We start from the raw sequence: 27,051 nt of genomic DNA, 5'->3' as shown, positions 1-27,051 counted from the left end.
CATCGATAAACCAAAGGTGACCAGAGGGAGGGGCATCAAAGTCGACAGAGTCATAGGTGACTCGAGGGAAGGGGCATCTCTGCGTTGACAAGGCCAAAGATGACAAGAAGGAGGGACATCAGGGAGGGCGTTTCTGTGCATTGACAAAGTCATGTGTGACTGGTGGGAGGAGCATCTATCAGTCGGCAAAGCCATAGGTGACCTGTTTAAACCCATGCTGATCTCCCAGGGTCACTACTATGTCAGTACGATGACACAGCCGAGTATTTCATGATATTTACAGCATATTACTTGTGCAAATAATGCAAGAAACACATTGTAAATGACACTTACAACTTCCAACCAATATAAAAAAAATAAGACGTTTATTGAATTATGGGGTTAATGTGTCTCCCATCGACACATATTGACAACATGCATCTCCAGAAATGTAAACAACAATTTAATCAAACTTTCACTTTCAAAGTCCGTAAAACGTCCCGATGAACAATCTCTCAGTTCTAACCATTCAATCCTCAGCTTATCCGTCCAATATATTTACATCTTTCCGTCTCTCAGCTAAGCCCTCTCTCCGACTTCTAACCAACTTTCCACCCAAACCAACTATCCGCTTAGCCCTCAAACCCCCCTACTTCTGACCTACCCTCCACTTCCCACGTGACAACACATTAAAACAACAGTATATACAGGGGGTTTGTGGGGAACGTGTAACAAACAAGGATAATGACGTCAGAGCTGTCGATGTACAAAGAAAACCTAGATCAGAAATGCTTCCCAATCCGTCACATTTGAATGAATTTTATGATTATCAGTATCATCTTTCCCGACAAAATACCGTATATTAATTTAATAAAGCATGCAATTTAATTTAAATATTATATTTGAACATTTAAGTATTTGATTTTCTATTCAAATTTATTTTTATACATTTTTTTCATCTGTTTTTAGGTGAGTCAGATACATATACCTACAGACTGTTCTAGTCTGTCTATTAATAGTGTTTGCTCATATACCGACAACAGGAGTTGCTTCCCTTCCATGAGTCACAGGCCGTTTCTATCTCTAAAAATATATTACGGATAACTTGTTGAAGCATATCATCATTTAAGTTGCCGATACAGTAAACTGAATGATTTATTGTATTATCAGATCCAATATCATACGACAGTATATCGAATTGTTTGAGAATACGCCCGCGCAAAAAATATTTTTCTACAGCTCTAAGCGACATAACAGAAACCAGCTACGATAAGAGAGTTAATTCCAGAATCGACGATGGAAGTTAACGGGTTTCATCATGATAATTCGGTAGATAAGAAGGCAATTGTCACTGACCGTCTTCAGAAAAGGGAGCTAGAACGACAAGAAGATATCCAAAAACGAAAGGAAGAGAAGGATAACTCATCTAATGCCAAGGAAAGCACCAGGTACTTCTCCGATAATTTCAACATTCAGAGAGAATCGGTGGAAAGAGCCTTAGCAACATGTAACGGGAATTGTTCTGATAAAATCATATTGCGCGAGCGTTTTGATTTCGTTGCCCAATCGTATCAGAAGCTACAGAAATTTGTTGCCGATTCTGTTATGTTTCTGCCTTCCTACGATTTACGGTTGGCCCAAGAAACGCTCAGCAAGATGCAAGCACAAATCCAGGAAAAGAGGGAGCAAATGTTACCTAAGAAGAAGTTCGCGTTTAGTTCTAGAAAGAAAGTTGACAAGGACGCACACGTTATGACAAATGGTGCCCATAAAATTATAGAAAAGACCGACAATCTAGGCATTGATCTTGCTGGATGCAAGATAGTTGGATTCCAGGGGGCAACTCTTGTTAAAGAGAGCAACGACATTACTGGTAAAGATGTAGCTGTGACCAACCTCAACGACTGCACGCTGAAGTTACTTGGGGCACCATCTACAGTGCATATGAAAAATCTGAAAAATTGCACTGTTTTATGTGGACCAGTTTCAAGTTCAGTCTTCATCAGTGACTGTGAAGAATGTGTGTTTGTTCTAGCATGTCAGCAGCTAAGAACACACTCTACCAAAAATTCCAGTATATACCTGCATGTTACAAGTAGGGCCATTATTGAGGACTGTAAAAATCTGGACTTTGCACCGTACAGTCTGAGTTACCCTGGTCAAAATGACCATTTTGACAGATCAGGACTTGATAAAAGCCGTAATAACTGGAATGATGTGGATGACTTCAACTGGCTGGCCAGTGATGTGCGCTCCCCGAACTGGGCTATCATGGAAGAGGAAAAAAGAAAGAAATTCTTGGAGGAATGAGACATTAAAAAGAAAACATTAATTTTTTCATAGAAAATAAATGGTGTTGTTTAGCATAAGTATTGACATGGGGCATGTTCAGAATACATATGTTTCACATTCTGAATTTATCTCGTGGTATGTGCAGACAGAAAAGGTATTAAAAATAGATTGGTGTTTTAGTTGATTAAAGTACATTAACACCTTTTCAGATATGTCTTGCATAAAATATATCTTCCAATCAGTGGATATTTTGTATTTGCAGAATAGCTTCAAATCAAAGACATCATATGCTCAGTTACATGTATGTCATAATTTGTGTTTGAAGGTTATATAATCTTTTTCAGACTTTTTTATCTTTGTTAGATTTTACATAATGATATAACATAACTAAGAGTGATTCAGATCAGATTTTTATCCGATATATAATACAAAAATCGGATAGCTCTAACTATGGCCCCTGTTCAAAGGTTGGTTTAACGTTACATGAAAGGTAAAATTAATGAGTTTAAAGGTTTTAAAACCAGTCTGAGGACTTTGTAGCTGTTTGTCAACCTGTTTGATACATTTAATGATTAATAATTGGCATATTTACCAATGATAATGGATGGCCACTTAGAAAGTGTAAATGAAATTTGTTGAAATTGCTCTCTCTTTTTTGTTTCTCTATATCTCCAAAGTTGAACTGCCTGACAAATTGACATCTAGCTGTTGTGCTAAATTTGACCTGATAACTGCTCTGTGCACTATTTAATTACAGTAACACAAAAGGGTTGTGCTAAAAAAAATGTAGAGGGAAGAGTTTCCACATTTAATGTCTCTATACTGGACATCAGTGGGAAAAACACAATTTGTATGCAGAAAAAAATATGTACATATTTTAACCTTGTAAGATGTCATCAGTTATTATTGGCTGGGTATAGAATTAAAAGGCTGTTTATTGTTATGTATTGGTAGACCCCCTAAAGTTTAAATTTTAATTAAATGTAGTTAACTTTTTATGGTGTTTAATAAAGTGCACATATCCTCTAGCTGTGTAGATAGTAAAAAAAAAATGTCAAATTATAGATGGATCAGTGTTAAGCTATATTTGGAACTTTTATTATACTGTTTTCTGTACTAGTGGCATGAATGAGGAGTTAAATGTAATACACATGTTCAAGTGCTCAAGGAATTTAGATCTGTGTCAGCCAATGGATATGGATACCATTTAAGAAAAATTATCCAGGAAAAATGGATTAAATACAGAGTTAATTCAAATTTAAAGAATTATATATATAGTGTTGTTTAACCTCTGTCCATTTTGATATATAACATGTCATTATATATACCTAATTGGAATGATATGTTGAGAAAAGTGCTTTATATCATATAAATAACTGATTGAGCTGTGATTTTAATATTTATTACATGTAAAACATATATGTACATCATAATTATGAAAATATACATTCATTTTCATAAAGAACAAAGGTAGAATCCATTGCAAATTTACTTTTGTACAAGATTGAAATATGGAAATGTCATTTAAACAAAAATAAACATTATCTTGTGAGGGATATATGTGTTTGTGTCACTATGTACTAGACATGGTCAGGGTTTTCCATAATTTTGTTAGTAGTAGGCTGTGTAGTGAAAGTAAGAGACTGGCCTGCCGTGTACGTGTAGTCGTGTATTGAACATTATTACGGAACTGGATTGGTGTAGGCGGCCAAATGATCAAAGTAGCCGGTCAAATTGGCTGGCGACCGGCTCTTGTGGAAAACCCTGCATGGTTATTATGTATTTTCTGTTTGAATTGATATCATATCAATATTTATATATTGGTAATTTTTGAAAGCCATCCATTTGCAAAAAGAAATGATGAAATATTGATAATTGTTAATAGCCATTTAAAGAAAAAGATAGTGGAATGATTCAGTATAAATCTAGGAATGGACTTCTTTTTTATTAAGACGTGCCTGTTGAATTCTGTTCGTGATATATTTCTTTTGTATATCTTATGGAAAACTGGTTATAGCTATTTGAACATGTTGTTGACTCCTTTTCAGGCAGAATTTTCAGGTTTTTGCATTAATGCTGTGATATCGAATTGTTGGGGGAAAATTTGATTTTTTTTTATTATTTTGATATATATATATATTAGAATGTTAAATTTGCAGTATCTGGTACATATACAGAAAAATAACAAAATCGAAAAGTGTTTCCAATTTTATTACATGTATTGTATATAAATTTTAGCCATATTTGCTGGAATCTGGGGGGTGGGGGTGGGGGAGCTGGAGAATGGAATCAACAACCAGTGTACATATGTATGAATTCTATTTTTGGGTAGAAAGTTTCAGACATTTGCATATGCCTGTCGATGACAAGTCATATTTTGGGGTATCCTGTGCTGTCTGTCTGTTTACTTTTCATTGTTAGTGCTCTCTTCCCTTTATTTATAGACTGATTTAAATGAAACTTCTTACAAACATTTCATATCAAAATAGTTGGAATGAGTTTGCATTAAAGAATTTTGAGATTTTTTAAGCAAAAGTATGTCCCATCTGGCAAATAAGGCATTGTGCAGAAAAGGCAAGAACTTTTTGATATTCACTTCCGTTCATATTTGATATGAACTTTGTGAATGATTTGAAATGTATTACACCAGTTTTATTGTGTTGCCTGCAGAGCTGGCGCACACTTAGGGATCACTTTGTCCGTCATCGTTGTCGTCCATACAAAAGTTTTCCAGACTTTTTACGATAATGCTTTGAGTTATCAAAATGAAATTTGGCATACAGCTTTTAGTTGCAAGGGTTCAGATTAAGTTTGATTCCCGGCTGTCTGCAACCCTTTTTGGCAGAGTTATGCCCCTTCCAACTTAGAAAATTTCCTTTGAATATTGTTTTCTGGACTTTATTGGCTTATGCTTTGAGTTATCAAAATGACATTTGGTATATGGCTCCTTGTTGCAAGGGTACAGATTAAGTTTGATTCCCGGCTGTCTGTGACCCTTCTTGGCTGAGTTATGCCACTTTGAACTTAGAAAATTCTCTGGGAATATTGTTTTCTTGACTTTCTTTGGTTATGCTTTGAGTTATAGAAATGACATTTGCTATATGGCTTCTTGTTGGAAGGGTACAGATTGGTTTTGATTCTTGGCTGTCTGTGACCCTTCTTTGCAGAGTTATGCCTCTTAGAAAACTCTTTTAGAATATTGTTTTTCATACTTTTGCTTGATTATGCTTTGAGTTTTTGAAATGAAATATGACAAATGGCTTCATGGTCAAACATTACACATAAGGTTCGCCCCTTTGAACTTGGAAAATTTCTCAGGAATATTGCTTTGCACAGTTTTCCCTTTATGCTCCAAGTTATAGAAATGAAATTTGGTATTACAACTTCATGGTTGATCGTTGCACATCCAGTTCAATTTCTGGGTGACTGTGACACTTTATGCAGGCGACACATACAGTTCCGAGGAATTCTTGTACTTCTTGTTGTCTCTATATTAAACCCCAATATTATTTCTACATCTGCCCTATTATTGCATCTACCAGTCTCTTATTGTCTCTCCAACACTAGACTGCAGAGTTCCAGAGGTATAGAGAGCAAAAGTGATGGCAATCACTGGACTATCAAGGATTCCACAACACCAGTCTCATTGTCTCCACAAAACCAGTCTACTGTCACCACAACACCAGTACTACTGTCACCACAACACAAGTACTACTGTCACCACAACACCAGTACTACTGTCACCACAACACAAGTACTACTGTAACCACAACACCAGAATATGATTGTATCTGCAACACCAGTCTTATTGTCTCTACAACACCAGTCTTATTGTCTCTACAACACCAGTCTTATTGTCTCTACAACACCAGTCTTATTGTCTCTACAACACCAGTCTTATTGTCTCTACAACACCAGTCTTATTGCCTCTACAACACCAGTCTTATTGTCTCTACAACACCTGTCTTATTGTCTCTACAACACCAGTCTGACTGTCTCTACAACACCAGTCTTATTGTCTCTACAACACCAGTCTTGTTGTCTCTACATTACCAGTCTGACTGTCTCTACTACACCAATTGTATTGTCTCTACAACACCAATTGTATTGTCTCTACAACACTGGTCTTATTGTCTCTACAACACCAGTGTACTGTCTCTACAACTCCAGTCTTGTTGTCTCTATAACACCAGTCTTATTGTCTCTACAACACCAGTGTACTGTCTCTACAACTCCAGTCTTGTTGTCTCTATAACACCAGTCTTATTGTCTCTACAACGCCAGTCTTATTGTCTCTACAACACCAGTCTTACTGTCTCAACTACAACAGTTGTATTGTCTCTACAACTCCAGTCTTGTTGTCTCTATAACACCAGTCTTATTGTCTCTACAACACCAGTCTTATTGTCTCTACAACACCAGTCGTACGGTCTCTATAACACCAGTCTTGTTGTCTCTATAACACCAGTCGTACTGTCTCTACAACACCAGTCTGACTGTCTCTACAACACCTGTCTAAGTACACTGCAACCTCAGTCTCATTGTTTCCACAAACCCAGTCTTTTCATTTCTTCAATCTTTTCTCCAGCTCCAGGTTTTTTTTTTGTCCCAACAAAAGCACCCCACCCCCATAACAAAATTTGGTGATTTTAATGGTATTAGTTTTCCAACACCTGTTTGCCAATCTGTCTGTGTCAGGTCAGGCTCTTGTGTGGACAAGTACTGCAAAGGAAGATGTGTTGATTTGCATATAGTTGTACCATTGTCACTTTATGTGTTTTTGTTTAATGACCCATACTCTTCAGTCTTGTGATCAATTTCTATAAAACTTTGTAATATGGTGTGACTAATCGAAGTCTATGAACTTTAGGATATTGTCTGAACATGCAGAAAATTTATCTGTATAAATTACTACTATGGTACTATTTTCCAAGGCATCCAACGTCATTTGCTTACCATGGTAATCCAATAAGTCCTATGATTAGAGGGATCCTTTCCAGACTCGTCCTTAGCTTAAGAATCAATTTTAGTTCAACTCAACAGAGAAATTATGGACCATATTTGTAAATAAACTTGTATTTTCCTTTCCTTTTTTTATTGCCTTGGTGATCTGGTCACTATACACATGTACTTGTGTAATATCAAATAGCTAATCTTCCAACTTTGATGGATTGTGTAGTCTATCAAAGCCTATAATTTGACAAAAAATGGTTTTCCAATAATTTCACTACAGAAATATAATGGAGGCTCATGGTTGGTCAAAAATGAGGCATTTGCCTGATTAAAGTGTACCCTGAGAGTAATTTTATATTTAGATATAATGTTACGAATGCCGTAAAAATAATAATAATGAAAACCCCGTCAAAATCCGTCGCCTCAGTGTCGAGTTAATAAAACTCAAAGTTGTCGATTTTCACCTGTCCGCCCAGACCTAATCAGCCGAATCGTCATTTCCGCGGAATCGAGGCTCTTCTACTCGTGACGTCATAAGTTCAACAAAAATGGCAGTCAACATGACTTAGAGTGGCAACTGAGAGCGATTTGAGCATGAGTTTTGAGGAGTCTGATTATGGTGTGAATGATATGTCTGAAGACGGAACCCAGCCCTACCAATTTGAACTGGAATTACAAGACGATGTATCCAGTGAGGAGGAAAATGACCCTTCGAAAAGTGACGATCGCTTGGGCAACATAGATTGGCACGTACTTCACTGGGTCTCACCAGTAGTCGTGAAAGTAGTCGAACAGTGAATCGTCGTTTCAAAGAAACAAAATAAAATTGGGTGTGGTTTTGGACTAATTTTACTATCTTCAAGTCTCGATCAACAATTTCTGACGTCGGGAAATCGCGTTTGTGCAAGACTATGCATACATTCACGAGGTGTCGGGAATTTTCTTACCGAAGAAGTTTCGTCCGAGGGGAATTTTTTCTTTCCAGGGAATTTTCGTAGCACTGTGGATATATATATAGATAGGGTGTCAACAACCAATTATAACACCCTCCGCTGTGTTAATAATAAAAATTTGATGTTTTAGAAGTTTAAACAATTATTTGACTGGTTTTTACCCTAGCACTGGTACGCGTCTGTTGTTAGCCGACAGGCGTGTCGCCTCACAGGTGTCAATTGTTTTTTCCAGCCACAGAGGTGCTAATTACCTAACCTGGCACAGGTGTGATTATGAGTTTAGATGACATCTCTACACTGTGAACTGTGTTTTCAAATCAAGATTGGTGATCTTATTGTTATTTTTACGATCGCAAAATTAATAACTAAACAACATCGTCTGCTGGAAGATCTAAAAACCAAATACACCTTATACAAACAACATACACACATAACCTATTCTATAAATTCTAATAATTCTTTTCTATACTATATAATAGTAGTATGAAAATTCTCGGGGTGAAAATTCCCGTGACCCATTCACGACTAGGCCTTTTCCGAGTATTAGGCATTCACGATTACGAAGGAATAATATTCCTATGACCGCCTAAGTCATAGGCTAGTCTATCAATTTAAAATGTTTAGTTGTAGAATTAATAACAAAATATCAACCTAACAAATATACTTTTATTTAATCAACAATCAGTTTTATTTATCGACGTCACGCATCGACACCCCATCCGTGTTAGTGTTAGGACATCCATACACACCGCTTCCCTCCTCGATAGGAAGCAATTTTAGCGGATTTAAGCGCTTATTCACCGACCCCTCGTTCACTACCTTAGATATTGCGAAGATGTGAAGTACTTTCACGTAAATAAACAAAGAAATTACAACGGAAAATCCCAAAATAGATCACAATCACATGTAGCACAGTAAAGACAATATAGCTGCATCAACAAAAGCGTTGAACTTATGACGTCACAGGTTTGGGTGTCCGAAAACGAGGTCAATGCCTCTCAGCCAAAGGTGTGTTTTTCAGAAAAGTCGCAATTTCTCAGTAACGGAACATTCCACGGCATTCGCGTTTTCGGCATAGTGTATTTTATGTGCAGAACTATTTTTCAAGGTCAACATAGCTGACCTTTCAGGGTACACTTTAAGATAAAAGTTGAAGACGGTATTGCAAATACATTGGTACTATTTTAATAAAACGTTTGTTCTCATTTGCAAAGCCTCAGGTTTGCTTACCAACCTCATCATCTATCTGCTTGGGTTTTATGAACTGTATCTTCCAAAAGGAATTCTTTGAATCTTCTGAATTATAGTAGTTTTAGTTAAATATCAGCTCAAGTTTGATAGACGACCAGTTTAGGTGCATCTCTTTGTGTTTGCATTGGATTACTACCAATGACAGAAACGAGGCTGCTAAGGAGTAATAAAGGATTACAGCGATAACTCACAATACAGATAATAATGCAGGAAATAGTATCAGTACACCTGTCATCATGTCTACAGATTATAACAGTGGTGACAAAAACAGTACACCTGTCAACATGTCTACAGATTATAACAGTGGGGGCAGCAACAGTACACCTGTCAACATGTCTACATATTATAACAGTGGGGACAGCAGCAGTACACCTGTCAACATGTCTACAGATTATAACAGTGGTGACAACAACAGTACACCTGTCAACATGTCTACAGATTATAACAGTGGGGACTGCATCAGTACAACAGTGGGGACAACAACAGTACACCTGTCAACATGTCTACCGATTATAACAGTGGTGACAAAAACAGTACACCTGTCAACATGTCTACATATTATTACAGTAGTGACAACAAAAGTACACCTGTCAACATATCTACAGATTATAACAGTGGGGACAGCAACCGTACATCTGTCAACATGTCTACAGATTATAACAGTGGGGACAGCATCAGTACACCTGTCAACATGTCTACAGATTATAACAGTGGGGACAACAACAGTACACCTGTCAACATATATACAGAATATAACAGTGGTGACAACAACAGTACATCTGTCAACATGTCTACAGAATATAACAATTTGGACAACAAAAGTACACCTGCCATCATGTCTACAGATTATAACAGTGTGGATAGCAACCGTACACCTGTCAACATGTTTACAGAATATAACAGTAGGGACACCAACAGTACACCTGTCAACATATATACAGAATATAACAGTGGTGACAACAACAGTACATTTGTCAACATGTCTACAGATTATAACAGTGGTGACAACAACAGTACAACTGCCACCATGTCTACAGAATATAACAGTGGTGACAACAACAGTACAACTGTCAACATGTCTAGAGAATATAACAATGGGGACAACAAAAGTACACCTGTCATCATGTCTACAGATTATAACAGTGTGGATAGCAACCGTACACCTGTCAACATGTTTACAGAATATAACAATGGGGACAACAAAAGTACACCTGTCAACATATCTACAGATTATAACAGTAGGGACAGCAACAGTACATCTATCAACATGTCTACAGATTATAACAGTGGTGACAAAAACAGTACACCTGTCAATATGTCTACCGATTATAACAGTAGGGACAACAAAAGTACACCTGTCAACATATATACATATTATAACAGTGGTGACAAAAACAGTACACCTGTCAATATGTCTACCGATTATAACAGTAGGGACAACAAAAGTACCCATGTCAACATATCTACAGAATATAACAGTGGGGACGACAAAAGTACTCCTGTCAACATTTCTACATATTATAAAAGTGGGGACAACAACAGTACACCTGTCAACATGTCTACAGATTATAACAGTGTGGTCAGCAACAGTACACCTGTCAACATGTCTACATGTTATAACAATAAAGACAGCAACAGTACACCTGTCAACATGTCTACAGATTATAACAGTGGGGTCAGCAACAGTACACCTGTCAACATGTCTACAGATTATAACAGTGGGGTCAGCAACAGTACACCTGTCAACATGTCTACAGGTTATCATAGTTGGAACAATCAGAATATAACAGTGGGGACAATGACAGTACTTGTTAATTTGGAAATAGATCAACGAATTGTTTATATAACGTAACCGGACATTGCCATTATTTTTCTCTCTCTGGAAATAATTGTCGTTTACACGCCTACTTTAGAAAATCCCTGGTAGAGTTATTACGTAACTACCTCTACCAGTGTTAGAACTGTGACAGTATTTCTCATTTCAATAATGTGTAAAATCTCTGACAACATGAACATGAAAATAAATTTGATTCTTAACCAAACAATTCTCATCCGAGTGTTTTATTTATCGTGTGTCATGAGACTGAAGATGGGGACATAAATACATCTTTAAAAAATCAATTCCATCAATTTCCGCGTACATAAAGATTCATGAGTTATGTTATTTTCCTTTATTTGCTTTTTGCGCTTGAGGTTTAAGCATTTTACATGTATTTACTTGTATGTCAGATTATTACAGGGGCCCTATAAGTCTAAACTCGTGTCACTAATTAAAATTATGTTCTCATTTACCATATATCTGCCTTTACTCTGCAATGAAATAACTCCTTAATAGATCGGGATACAACATGCAAATCTATCAAAGACCGGAAAATACAGGCACAAAAACCTGGTGATCAACACCAGGTTCACAAATCAGCGCAAACAACATAGGCAGCGACCGGCGTAAATGCGCCAACACCTACAATGCTTCGAGAAACGGGTATACTGAGATCGCCACAAGGTAATACACCGGCCTCATTATCTGACTTACAGTTGGTTCACATAGGAAGTTTTTAACATATTTTTAAGTTGTGTTTTTAATTATTTATAGATAATGATGAAATATAACGAAAACAATATGTATCATTACGTTAATTGATATACGTGTATATTCAAATATTTTATTGTCGACATCACTGAATAGTGTTTTCATCTACTTTGATTACCTACATCAATCACGGGTTTAGAAATACTCAATCTAAGAAAGTATAGTAACTTTCTGTAAACTAGTCGACGTTTTGATCCAAATACCAATATTTAAGTACATCACGTCTGAATTCATATTCCAAACCTTTATACCATTTTAATTACATTCTTTTATCATCTTCCGATTAACAATTTATCAAAAAGATCGGAATGCAACAGGTACTTTATATATAAATGCGTTCTGACCAGTATCCTGCTCGGGGTCCCGATCTATCAACCTGTGTTGTGTGACACGGAAGTATACAACTTAACTCTTATAGATATACCAGATTCAAACCAGCCTTTACTAAATAAGACACTGATTAACAAACACTAATTAAAACATCACTTAATTGCTTAACGTTCTTTTCATGATAAAGCTTTGTCCAGCAGACTCATGTAATTGACAATTTTACAAATGTTATCAACATGATAAGCCCATCTACAGTTTGCATCCAGGAAAATACCAAAATGTTTGTGTTATTCACCAAAATCAATATCAGCATTATTAAAAACTATATTAACACCAGTTCATAATTGGTATTTGAGGTCAATAAAACCTCAGTTTTATTGGGATTAAACTTGACAAGCCTGTTCTTGGCCAAATTGTTATTTTTTTCAAGATCTCTGTTAGTAATATTTTTATGAGTAGAAGGAGAATAGGTTGTTAGGAAAGTATCGTCAGCAAATAAATGTGAGAGGCTGTCAATTATATCCGTTACATTATTAATGTACAAGAGAAAAAGAAGATAACCTAGGACAGTACCTTGGGGTACACCAGCATTAGTTGTTTTACTACTTGAAGTAACTTTGTGTATGAAAACTTCTAGATGGCGATTCCGTACATAATTAGAAAGTTATCTTAAGATATTTCAATGAATTCCACAACTTTTCAGTTTGTGTTCTAGACCTGCATGCCAAACTGGATCAAAAAGATAGGACAATAGTAATTTCGATTTTCTGGATTGTTACATGAACATACATTGTGATAAATTTTAATGAACTGATGCACTGTAGAGTGACCTGGCTGAAACCCAGATTGGTATAACAAGGAATTATCTAGTAGATCATTTTGGTAATATCTGGTAACTGCTTTCTCAAAACAATTTCCTGCTATACTTAATGGAGCTATTGGTCTGTAATAATTTAGACACTCTTTATCACTTTTCTTGAAGATAGACATTACTAAAGCCTTTTTCTCCCAGACTTCGGATACATTCCCTGGTCAAGATAACATTGTAAGCATGAGAAATAACAGAGCTGAGACAGAATGAGCAGTTTATAAGCTGTTGGTGACTTACTTTACCAGGCCCTACTGCTTTCCCGAGATTTAGGGATAAATGAATCTCAACAATGTCTGACTGAGTGAGATACATATTATCGATACGACTTTGGGATCTTATATCGATACATGGTAGAGGTACACCCGTGTCATCTATAGTAGAGATAGACACGAAATAATCATTAAAAATATTAGATTTCTGTTCGTAATCTAGAGCAATGGTATACGAATCTGTTAATGGAGATACAATGTTGGATACATCTTAAGATTTTATTTATCTGCGAACGAGTTTCCAGAAATCCTTTTAGTTAGTATAAGCATAGTTGCTTAAAAAGTCCGTTCACATCAGCAAAAATGGTTTTTGTCTTACATTATACCTTTGTTGAGTGAGTTTGATATCAACATGTGTTAAACCAGAGTACTAAACTGTTGCGTCTGAAGGTTCAACATAACTCATGTTGACCGAAAATCCAGTCTACAACTGTTTTGATACACTTTCTTCCGTTTATATCTAAGAAAACAAATAATTAAAGACACGGATGTAATTTTGGTGTTTGCACTGTCTCATGTGCCTTCAGAGGTATATTCAGCAAATCTGTCTATCATGGCAGACGACATGTAGCCATCGGTCCGGAAGCTGAAGTCAGCAACGTTTCCTAGAAAGAGGGTAGTCACAATTGCTTAATGGCGGAAGTTGTTGAGTAAAAACCGGGAAATACCGAACAGAAATGAGTTGTGACGTAAGAAGTCAAACATCAAGACGTTGATCGGTAACTATTGTTCTGGGGCAAATATCTGGAATTTCAGATTTTATTCACTATAAAAACGTAAAGAGATTAAATAGTAAGGTATAACAATTGATGTTGTTGACATGATTTCGTTGCCTTTTAAAGTTACAACCATCAGTCATTTTTTTTATTTATTTTTTTTTTTTTTGTTTTTTTTTTTTTTTTTTTTTTTTTTTTTTTTTGGTGTTTTTTTTTGGTTTTTTTTTTTTTTTTTTTGGGGGGGGGGGGGGGGGGGGGGGGGGGGGGGGGGGGGTTCTTTTTTTGTTTTTTTTTTTTTTTTTTTTTTTTGCTACAACCTATTTTAGATTATAATTTCACGCCCCCGTTCTGATTCAAGCGACGGTTTTTCATTTGGTTTCATAGTTATAAACTTATACATTCGTCATAATCAGCATCTTTCTAACACCAGATCATGTGTTTAAATTTGTTAGTAAGAATATATTTAATTTGATTTCAACAATACTCGTGTCTTGGTCCGAAATACCTCCAAAATGTATTTACACGCAATCGTTAGGTCTAAATACTGTACAAAGTATCAGGTATTGAAAGAATTTCAATCCAAACCGCCTCACCAGACGGAAGTTCTAAGTCAAAACGACGCTGAGAGGCAATTAGATTTGATATATAAACAACAAGACCTCCATCCTGTACGTGTTCACGATCTTTCCCGAAAGTATTACTTATAAAACCACAAAGTGATTTTTCGTCATCAGAGATACTGCTGTCTAGGTGAGATTCCGTAATACATACTAGATGAAATTCGTCTGCAATGTTTTCAAAGTGAATCAAACTTATTTCTAAGACTCTGTATGTTTAAGTAGAAAATAGTGAATTCGTCGCAGGAAACATCAGGCCATGGTTTTTCAAGTACCTAGGTATGTCCATGCCTATCAATAATAAAAAAGTAAGAGAATAAGAACACATTAAGTTTGGTTTTTTTTTCAAATAGCTGTGAATGAGGTCAATGAAGATACAGTATGGCGTGGTCCTAATTGACATTCTTTGATATTCTGGTGGTTTAAGGTGAGATACATAATCATTACAGTTTATCATATTGTTACATTTTATGATTTGGGACAAGATATTTTACAGACAGCTCACCGGTTGCGAAATTCAAATGTGAAACCTTCGGATTAACATACATTACTGTATATTATGCATTCTGTTGATTGACTAGTATTTTTGTGACACAGCTGACGATGGAAAACAATATTGAACTCGCGTCCTACCGCGCCTCGAACTCTCGATCTACGGCGCCAAATCACCTTGACAAGAAATTCAACAACTCCTTAACCAACCATAACCACTACTTTCCCCTATCTGTCAACATGTCAGCTTGTCCAAACAGTGAGGACAACAACAGTTCGCTTGTCAATATGTCTACAAATTATAACATTGTGGACAGCAAAAGCACACCTGTCGACATGTCTTCAGATTGTAGTGGCGATAACTGCAGCACACCTGTCGACATGTCTTCGGATTTTAGTGGCGATAACTGCAACACACCTGTCGACATGTCTTCGGATTATAGTGGCGATAACTGAAACACATCTGTCGTCATGTCTTCGGATTATAGTGGCGATAACTGCAACACACCTGTCGACATGTCTTCAGATTATAGTGGCGATAACTACAGCACACCTGTCTACATGTCTTCAGATTATAGTGGTGATAACATACTATACATGTACGTTATAGGCTAATGAATTATCGAAACGTTTTCCTTGTGTTACGATGCGCTTAAGCCGACAATTTCTAATTCGTTGGTAAATATGATAAAGGTACAATATAAGACTGATTTGTCAGGTATGTAGTTACAATAGATATAACGTTTAGGACCTGGTACTCATCGTACGCTGTGAAGGTTATATATGGGTTGAATAATGCTATGCTGAGATTTAAACTACAGTGAATTATATATGTACATTGTATATTTTATCTGTGTACACGACGTAAGAGCTATATATAAAGATCTCTGTTTTGAAGGGTTTCTTGATGACATGGTAACACGCCCTACACGTAGTGTAAGTTTACTATACAGGACACCAAACAAGATGATGACCCTGGTTGTTGACGGGGCGATAAACCAAAAGAGAACTTGGTTACAATTATATATTCAATTTGTACATCCTGGAGATTCGTCGATATATAAATAGACTTTTACTGGTACATGAGATATACTAGATGAATCCGTTGATGATTTCCACAATTATATTAAGTTAAATATCACAGGTCTTATCTGAAGACCGACTGGGTTTTAATATATCAGGGACAGGAGGCATTGTGTATGGCACGTTTGGCGCAGCAATTAAGACGCAGGGGTCTTATTGATAGAACATGATTTTGTTCATTTGAAGCTTTACACTGGCTCGGAACTCGAACATTGTAATGTTAAACATTTAAATACTGCTGCGATATTATAAAATATTTACTTAAACTCAACATTGGTTTGTCAATCTTCGGGAAATCTGGATCGTTTTACACGTTTTTTCTGTTAAACTAATATTATAGAAAGTTAAAGCGAATGTTTATGAAACTACATACAACAGAACTGTTGTCAATATTAGTACTAAATGTTACTAAAGCAGGTTCTCTACCCCAAATCTCAAAGGGACTATGTCTGGTAGATACGTTAAACTTGGTCATCGTATCATGTTTCTTACCTGTTAACGAATGTGTCAATATCATCTTGTAGAGAAAAATAGTAATACTCCATAGGAAACTGAGAAAACTTTTCAAAATTAAGAAATTTAATTAAATACGCATAAGTACATCAGGAGATGATATTACTTCAGACAATAATGAATTGAGGTATAGCTATGAAATGTTGACGTTTGGTCTTTTTCTAACTTCACAGTTAGTAGTTGTCTCGAGATTCCATAAAGCCGTTTTCATATATCCTGGACTTCCGTGAGCGCTTTTTGTTGTGTAGGTCTTTCTTCCCATTGGAAATCATCTTCTGGTTTTCGATAAGTTTCAATAATAGGAGCACCTGGCGCCGATGACGTCACGGTATTTACTGATGTCATCGAGTCTACTTTGTCCTCTCCAGTGTCTGAGATTCCCACGGATCTGGTTTGACTTCGCTGGAACTTAATTCTGCCGTTATGTGCGAGGTCTTTCGGCAGCTGTCCTATCTCAACCATTTGGGGTCTTTGGGTGAAGGTAACATGATGGCGCTTGTCTGTTTTGAATTTTATGCGAGTGTTACCATTAGGGTCCAGATTCTCTGAAGCTGACGGAGAAACTATGGTAACACGCGCTCCACCACGCGCTCCACCGTTATTGGACTTTCTCTTTTCCTTGGTCTGTTCATTTCCCATGAGTTACTTCCCCATTGAAGTATATCTATACCATCATCCACCTGTAAAATACAAAATCATTTTTAACGACCAGTGTTTAAATGATCGTGCATTCAGTCTGTAAAGATAGCAGGGATACATTTTGTACGCTGAAAATTCTTGGTTAAACTGATCAGAGACATGTAACATGCACGAGTTAGTACCTTTATCATATCGAAACAATCATTGTGACCTATTTGCTATCGCCTTTCGTTAACTTTTCGCATTTGTAGCTTCTTGGTCGATTCAAACCAAATTTGGTCACTATTATCTATACATAAAGGGGCATCTAAATTGTCGAATTTGTTATCCTCACCTTCTGGGGTCAACGGGACAAGATTTAAACAGTAAAACAGAGTCATCTTTTAAAATGTCTTGTCTTTGGGGACGCAACTGTTATACCCCCAGGGGTTCCGAGCGGAATGCTCGCTACTGAAACTGTATACATGAATTAATTATCAATTAAATTCCACATCACATACAAACACGGGTAAGGATAACAGGATGGAGACTCGGACTCATACCTAAGGCGCTGTAAGGGATGCAGTAGGACTCCATTTCTGATTATCGGAGTTAGACATAATACTTGCACATCTACATACGTATTTTGTACACCACCAATACGGCATCAGGCGGGACACCATGCCCTTAACATGGGGTACTGTAGAGTTTAAAGCAGTCTTTTAACCGGGAAACTAGCAATCAAAAACCCACACAGGTCCAAACATGGCTTTGTGCGCATTTTAACAAACATTTTTCCATATGCATTTATTTAAGATCTTAAGTGAAGAACTGTATTATCACGTAAATCATACACACCATACAAACTTGAAAACAAAAGTTACAAGAAAACTAAACTTAACACTCAAACAAAACGTGACTTTGTGTGCATTTAACGGTTTCGTCACCTCTTCATAAGATATATAATATCCCATAAAACACATACAACAAACGCCATAAGATTAAGTTAGGACTTGCACATTATATGAATGATAAGCGTAGGGACACTCCCCTGGTGAACAATAAACATCTTGACAAGCTTATTTCCATTAACTACCAAGTAACCATGTTAATACTTCCAACCCCTCCTAACATTAACCTAGCATCGAAAGGCGAACAATTTACGTGAGTCAGGAACAGTGTGGAATTACAGAAAGTATGGACAAAGCTAATAGTTTACAGAGTGGCAGACAGCAATAGAAAGAAGACTTATACATGGACACCAAAAATTATCAGTACCTGTACTTTACTAACAATTCACTTCTAGCATACAGACCATCGGATTGGACTTTAAATGGTGGCCCGTGTGTCCAACTCGCACGAGGAAGGTTCTTTGAAAAAGAGCAGGCGTGATAACGCTGGCCCACATATTATGGTTAGATAAGCAGTAGGGACTATTTATTAAGTAATTTTGACGGACTTAATATCATACAAAATATTACATACATATCGAAATTTATAAAGTGTAGGATCTACTTCCTAACTGGTCCTCTGACTGCGACACGTCTAGTTAGTTTGAGAGCTTTGATTAGGCCAAAGAGGACGTCTTCAAATTATGGTATAAGGACAGGTCTGATAGTACAGACGGCCCCTCTCTACCTCATCTCTGTACCCTACTCTCTTCCATCACTCAATACTACTTCCTCTCTATTTATTTTCCTATCTTTCCCCGTTCGCTGAAAAGCCAAATGGTCGTGATAGTGGACGTAAACCCCGTAAAATAAGTATATATTAAGAATACATGTATAATAATTGGAGACTAAAACTACGACAATCAAAACTTATACTGAAGGGTTGTGATGCGTATTACCATTTTTTATATAGTACTGACAAAAATCTCCAAAAATAAATCGAATCATTGTTTATGATCACGAAGTGAAAAATTCGGCCTACGTGAATAGGATATTTTTTATATTTTCAAACAGTTAATGAAACTACTACACAAAACCTCAGCGTGAAAATGTATACACAATGAAGGTTGTAAAATGTATGTGTCAAACAGCGACTCTAGTCACTAAGGATACAATCATACATACCGTGGTGGTTTTGTCAATCACATCAATGCACTATAGATCCACGGGTATGTACATACGACCAATATTTCGTCCTACATGTAGCGGCGATGATTCGATGTCAAAGCTTTATGTACAAAAAGTGTACATGTATACTCAACTGTTTGCTTCAGAACTGCGAGAGTTCATCATAGTAAGCTCGACACACACGGGGCGCTCCTTTTTATTAAATACACATTTCGTTTTAAATACCTTCGGACAGTATCTATATTGGCAGAGGTTTTCTAAAGAACATTTCGTGTTCTGAAGAAACATAGTATGTCTCCCGTGGTCTCGTCTTACATGTTTACTCTGCCTTTGATTCTCCGGAGTATAGATCTGTTTATATTCAAATATATTCAAATGACTCTCTATACAGTCAAGTCAGTCACTTGTGTGTTCCTGTGTTGATACCACTTATACAATGGTATGGATCAAGTTAAACTTATATGTGCCGGTAGAAGCGCACCAATGTCGTCATTGTTTCATTTCTACATGTATCCACTATGTACGTCTGTATAGATTTCAAGATCGACAGTCCAGAATTATTTATATGAAATGATCAAAGTTTTACAAACTTACGTGTATTTAATCCAACACAATCTCATCCACTGTGCCTGCTACTAATTACCGTCACTAGGAAACAAAGTCTAGTGACGTTATTGCACCTGTTACGTCACAATGATATGAACAAGCCAACGTCAAAATAATGACTCCAATGTTATCGAGATTTTAAAATGTAACCCCATCCGTTCCCCAAAATTGAAAGTTTAAACCGCGTGGTTCCCTACCAACTATCCTTTCGGGGCGTGTTCGATGCATTGGGGCTCCTACTGGAGGTTGCCGATGCCTTGTAGGAGTGGAATACCTTAGGTTTTGGTGTCTCTTCTCTATCAGCCTCCTTAACTCATCAGTATCGTCACTATCTTCTCCAACATCCGGGCTGTTATTACCAATATTTCTTAATGCGTCCGTTTTATGTGAAAATTTTCCGTATCGTTTTTCGTACATAAGGTCTCGGTCATCTTCCTCATACAATTGGTAATCTTTCGAGGTTCTGTACATAGTGTTCCTCGTGTCATAATGACTATACCTTCTGCCTGCTTCGTGTCTTCGTCCACCTTCCACACGTGCAGTGTCATCCTTAGAGTGTCTGCTATACTGGCTATCATTTTGTGTGTATTTCGTATCGTGTTTTGTTAGTGGAGTATATTTTGTGTCGTCCTTTGCTAGTATACTATGTCGAGACTGGTCCTTAGCTGAATTCACATCATCCTCTATCATACGTTTCTTGTCACTATTATTAGTGTCACGTGAAGACCTTTCCTCAACCTCTTCGATCCGAACAGGTCTTTGACTGCTCACAGGTTCATTGTTCTCTTTCAAAGGCTGCGCAACTTTCCTGACGCTCGTCGAGGATCCCATCCTACTTTGGTGACACTCTGTATCTAGAACCCTATTATTTCCAAGATGTCAGCCGAATTCAAATCTACGGGAAAGTCAACGTAGTTTCATTTAATGTGACCATAGTATGTTTATTACAACATGGTGTAAGTTTATCAGTCACGTTTGAGAGACATTCTTTACTCAGAATCAAAGGCACAATACCAGCTTTGGAATTTAAATGGACGTACTGAACCGATTTTAATGTAAGCAATCTTAATAGAATTTTCTTTCGGGGGAAGTCTTGTAGAATAAACGACTAATACGTGTGAACTAACTGTAAAAAGAAGCTTTCTAATACAAAGTCGGGAATTTTAAAGATGATGTTTCGAAGCTAGTACCACGTATATATGTACATATTCATGCTGTTGTATATATATATATATTATATATATATAATTAAACTTAATATTGAGTGAAATAATACAATTGTCATTTGTTGATACATCGCAATCAAAACATGTACATTTTTTGTACATATTTTGATTGTGATGTATCAACACAGAAAGGAACATAAATGTCTAAATTATGTTGTTTTTAAGAATATTAAAAGCAAATAACAAACACGATGGCCTGCTATATTTTATGGCGCCCATCAATTGAGTAGTTTAACACAGTCACTGGATAGCTGATGTTAGACAGTATACCATGTATATATTGTTGATGCACCTCCTATTTCGCGCCAAATGTTTTCGAACATCACGTCATTATTTCTACTATGACGTCACTTCCGTGTGGTAAATCGACTATTTTGTATCAATGGTGAGATTTTCCTTATATTTTCATCCTTTTAATAGAAAACATGTGCATCGCTTGTAACGTATCGTCGAAAGCAAGAGAGAAGCTTGCGATAACGATCGGTGTGTTTAATTGTTGTATCGCTTTGTTTGGAATAGCACTAATCGGCATGGCATTATACATGAAGATAAGCATTGAATCCAGAATGATGCTGCTGGACGGATATGATACAGGAGTTCTGCCGCATTTTCTCCTTGCTGTTGGAATCAAAGTAGTTATTTTTCATGCTATGACGTTTAAGATTGTGTATGATTGTTCGTCTTCTGAGATAAGTGGGCGATGTGTGAACTTTCTCTTTTTTGCCGTTTTATTATCATTTATTCTCGTCTGGTTCCTGCTGGCTGGGGGTCTGATGTGTTTCACTCATCGTTCAGTCATCGAAGAATCCTTACAAAGCGGCCTCAGCTCTGTGATGAAACGGTACAAAACGGACATGTTCGTGAAGGTGACTTTAGATCAACTACAGCAGGAATATTTCTGCTGTGGCAGTAATGGCTACAGCGACTGGTTTGATATCAACTGGGTCAACGAGGAATTCTTGAACACCAAACATCCGGACATTATCAGGTAAATTTGTTGGTTAGTTAATGATTCGTCCATGACTGGCAAATAACAAAGATTATTGGTCTGTGTTTCATCAATAACGATCTGTGAGATGTTATTTTGTCGTACATATTTATAATTAACTGTAGATAGTCCATTTGTCCGAAATGTTCTGATTGTATCCACGATTTATATTTTGACATAGTCGCTGTCGACAGTCCGAATAAAACTTGAAATTTTAACGTCATAGGTTGCATTTAGTGTTCAGGCTTTATTTCACGAGCGCTGTCTAGCGGAGAAAAGTTGTAACTAAGGCAGGTAATTCAGTCTATGAATGTTATATGCAAGTATAGTCTATAGAATTTGATACAAAAAAGCATTTTCTTCAACGACTAGATCAATTGTTGTTTTGTCTGTAGGAAACTGAAAGGTGGTTTATTCTACTCGGACGATGTTCCCTACAGTTGTTGTGATGTTTCGTCCCCTCGTCCATGTGTTCATCATGCCGTCAAGGATAAATCAATGCACGTACATTACGGAAGCGTAACCTTGTACAAATCAGGATGTTCCAATGTTCTGATGGACTTCTTTGAAAATAAAATCCTTGTACCAACAGGGTGGTCCGTGTTAGCTGCTTTCGGTGTACAGGTTTGAAACCTTGACTTAGTTTTCTCATTCTTACATTTGTAATGTATAACTCTATTTTATGTATCTAAATTGGAAAATTTTTTGAAGAAAATTGTAAAAATGTTTTAACTGGGTGTTTTAATCCTGTATCCTACTTCATATTTCACATATATCTTCTGCTTTCATTTCATGCTTTGGTCATATGTCAGCAGAAGGCATGCCAGTTTCATAGAACTAATTGACATACCTTGATTATTTTTCATAACTTCGTAAAAAGTTCACTTACTTTCTCATTAATCTTACTCACTTGTCGATAAGATATTTGTTTCTATAATTATTTTCTTTGCTTAAGAACGTAATAGAGTATATGTGTTCACATTCCATAATTTCCCGGAACCTTTTTAAAATTTACTTTTTAAAACAGAAATAATTAACAACATAAAAGACATATGCTGATAAAAATTACCATAAATACATATATAAATATCTTATTTTGCCTACAGGAGTTAATATCTACTTGTATTGTGAAATATTCTGCGTGAAATGTTTGAAAAGTATTCCGTTTTAGGTAGCGTTATATATGTCTATATTTCGTTCATCTGTCCGATATGGTTCTTGATGACAATTAAATCTGTCGCCCTGATCAACGTTTGCAGTTTGTTACGGTGGTATTGATGCGTTATCTACAGACCTCACTAACTAACGCACGTGATATGGAGGATCCCGAGGGTGACGGAACGGGGTACTGCCTCCCGGGCTGCCCATGTGACTGCTGTTCCGCCGGGGACCCCATGAAATACATGAAACGTAAGTATGTTAAAATTACCCTCACGTTATCATATTACCTTTTAGATATATATATTAATCATGATATAGGTACTTTTATTCAGGTACCATGGATTCATATTCAGACTGGTAAAAACATATCTCCCAGCGGAGAATGACTACTGGTTACCATAATGCATAATATGGCAAATTTGTACGAGGATCACTGACAGTTCAAGTTTCTTGTTTTGTAAGAGGAAGGAACTTCTGACTATCGACCGCAACCAAGACAAAACTTGGAATCGTGTTTAGAAAGTCAGAATCCTTCGGAATACATAGAGGCATGAGACGTCCGTTCCAGTTTGTTTCATTTCCTAAAGAAATTACGATGTTTAACACTTTATGGAAATACGATGTTTATCTTACCTTGGGCAATACGATGTTTAACACCGTTGGGTAATACGATGTTTAACTCCCCTAGGGAAATACGATGCTTAACTCTCCTAGGGAAATACGATGTTAAAGTCCTCTAGGGAAATACGATGTTTAACTCCCCTAGGGAAATACGATGTTTGACTCCCCTAGGGAAATACGATGTTTAACACCCCTAGGAAAATACGATGTTAAAGTCCTCTAGGGAAATACGATGTTTAACTCCCCTAGGGAAATACGATGTTTAACTCTCCTAGGGAAATACGATGTTTAACACCGTTGGGTAATACGATGTTTGACTCCCCTAGGGAAATACGATGTTTAACTCCCCTAGGAAAATACGATGTTAAAGTCCTCTAGGGAAATACGATGTTTAACTCCCCTAGGGAAATACGATGTTTAACTCCCCTAGGGAAATACGATGTTTAACTCCCCCTGGGGAAATACGAAGTTTAACTCTCCTAGGGAAATACGATGTTGAACACCGTTGGGCAACACGATGTTGAACTCCCCTAGGGAAATACGATGTTTTAACTCCCTTAGGGAAATACGATGTTTAACTCCCCCTAGGGAAATACGATGTAAGGGAAATACGATGTTTAACTCCCCTAGGGAAATACGATGCTTAACTCTCCTAGGGAAATACGATGTTTAACACCGTTGGGTAATACGATGTTTAACTCCCCGTGGGGAATTACGATGTTTAACACCGTTGGGTAATACGATGTTTGACTCCCCTAGGGAAATACGATGTTTGACTCCCCTAGGGAAATACGATGTTTAACTCCCCTAGGAAAATACGATGTTAAAGTCCTCTAGGGAAATACGATGTTTAACTCCCCTAGGGAAATACGATGTTTAACACCGTTGGGTAACACGATGTTTAACTCCCCTAGGGAAATACGATGTTTTAACTCCCTTAGGGAAATACGATGTTTAACTCCCCCTGGGGAAATACGATGTTTAACTCCCCTAGGAAAATACGATGCTTAACTCTCCTAGGGAAATACGATGTTTAACACCGTTGGGTAATACGATGTTTAACTCCCCTAGGGAAATATGATGTTTCACTCCCATAGGAAATTACGATGCTTAACTCTCCTAGGGAAATACGATGTTTTAACTCCCTTAGGGAAATACGATGTTTAACTCCCCTAGGGAAATACGATGTTTCACTCCCCGTGGAGAAATACGATGTTTAACTACCCTAGGGAAATACGATGTTAGGGAAATACGATGTTTAACTCCCCTAGGGAAATACGATGTAAGGGAAATACGATGTTTAACTCCCCTAGGGAAATACGATGTTTAACTCCCCTAGGGAAATACGATGTTTAACTCCCCTAGGGAAATACGATGTTTGACTCTCATGTTTGACTCTCATAGGGAAATACGATGTTTAACTCCCCTAGGAAAATACGATGCTTAACTCCCCTAGGGAAATACGATGTTTAACACCGTTGGGCAACACGATGTTGAACTCCCCTAGGGAAATACGATGTTTTAACTCCCTTAGGGAAATACGATGTTTAACTCCCCCTGGGGAAATACGAAGTTTAATTCCCCTAGGGAAATACGATGTAAGGGAAATACGATGTTTAACTCCCCTAGGGAAATACGATGTTTAACTCCCCTAGGGAAATACGATGCTTAACTCTCCTAGGGAAATACGATGTTTAACACCGTTGGGTAATACGATGTTTGACTCCCCTAGGGAAATACGATGTTTGACTCCCCTAGGGAAATACGATGTCTAACTCCCCTAGGAAAATACAATGTTAAAGTCCTTTAGGGAAATACGATGTTTAACTCCCCTAGGGAAATACGATGTTTAACACCGTTGGGTAATACGATGTTTAACTCCCCTAGGGAAATACGATGCTTAACTCTCCTAGGGAAATACGATGTTTCACTCCCCTAGGAAATTACGATGTTAAAGTCCTCTAGGGAAATACGATGTTTAACACGATGTGTAACACCGTTGGGTAATACGATGTTTAACTCCCCTAGGGAAATATGATGTTTCACTCCCCGTGGGGAAATACGATGTTAGGGAAATACGATGTTAAAGTCCTCTAGGGAAATACGATGCTGAACTCCCCCAGGGAAATACGATGTTTAACTCCTCTAGGGAAATACGATGTTGAACTCCCCTAGGGAAATACGATGTTTAACTCCCCTAGGGAAATACGATGTTTAACTCCCCCCTAAGGAAAAAGTTTGAAATACCATTCTAAGGGAATACTGTGTTTTATTTCTCTTTAATAAGACCAATTAGCGTTTTATGTGTATGCTAATTCTTTCGTAGTTCACTTGAAGTAACAAAAAAAAAACACTAATTTTCTTTATCACTTTTATTAAAATGTACTGTAACTGTAATTGTTATAAAGTGTCATCTTTCTTACAAACTGAACAGGAAAGAAGCGTGCTCGTGATGACGCCGAATATGGAATGGACTCTGCTTGGAATAACACAGACCCTGGAATTGGAGAAAGTGCTCCTGGCCGTGATTTTGAGAGAAGGCCAGGTGGAGACAAGTCAAAGGAAACAAAGGACAAGAACAAAACAAGGAGTAAAAAGGACAAGAAAGACAAAAAAGTGAAGGAAAAATCCAAAGACAAACATAAGAGCAAATCTAAAACGTCACCGAACAGAGGGAAAGGTTCGCCAAAATCGAAAAAGTCTCCGGGAAAGAAAACTGCTCGTGAAGCTAAGACTAAGACTAAGAAATCTTCACCTAAAATTAAGAAATCACCCAGAAAAACGTCACCAAAATCACTGAAGAAACCAAAGTCACCAAAGAAAATGAGAGTACGCAAAAGGTAG

At 37.1% G+C, this 27,051-nt stretch overlaps 3 protein-coding genes across 3 annotated transcripts; all 3 read left to right on the top strand.

The window, feature by feature from the left end:
• The first annotated feature begins 1,269 nt into the window (after window positions 1–1,269).
• LOC132560900 (tubulin-specific chaperone C-like) lies at window positions 1,270–3,670 on the top strand. Its single transcript, XM_060225604.1, has one exon. It carries the CDS (start codon window positions 1,276–1,278, stop codon window positions 2,287–2,289), a length of 1,014 nt encoding a protein of 337 aa, XP_060081587.1. The 5' UTR covers window positions 1,270–1,275; the 3' UTR covers window positions 2,290–3,670.
• A 6,257-nt stretch (window positions 3,671–9,927) lies between these two features.
• Window positions 9,928–15,769, top strand: LOC132560916 (GATA zinc finger domain-containing protein 14-like). Its single transcript, XM_060225621.1, has 2 exons — window positions 9,928–11,151; window positions 15,419–15,769. Exons 1-2 carry the CDS (start codon window positions 9,928–9,930, stop codon window positions 15,767–15,769), a joined length of 1,575 nt encoding a protein of 524 aa, XP_060081604.1.
• A 6,093-nt stretch (window positions 15,770–21,862) lies between these two features.
• On the top strand, window positions 21,863–27,051 carry LOC132560915 (photoreceptor outer segment membrane glycoprotein 2-like). Its single transcript, XM_060225620.1, has 4 exons — window positions 21,863–22,425; window positions 22,821–23,049; window positions 23,685–23,835; window positions 26,642–27,051. Exons 1-4 carry the CDS (start codon window positions 21,863–21,865, stop codon window positions 27,049–27,051), a joined length of 1,353 nt encoding a protein of 450 aa, XP_060081603.1.

Source organism: Ylistrum balloti, unplaced genomic scaffold, assembly GCF_031769215.1.
Source record: "Ylistrum balloti isolate Yb309-2 unplaced genomic scaffold, AGI_CSIRO_Ybal_v1 Utg371130, whole genome shotgun sequence".
Classification (NCBI taxonomy): Eukaryota; Metazoa; Mollusca; class Bivalvia; order Pectinida; family Pectinidae; genus Ylistrum; species Ylistrum balloti.
This window is presented reverse-complemented; position numbering and strand designations above follow the sequence as displayed.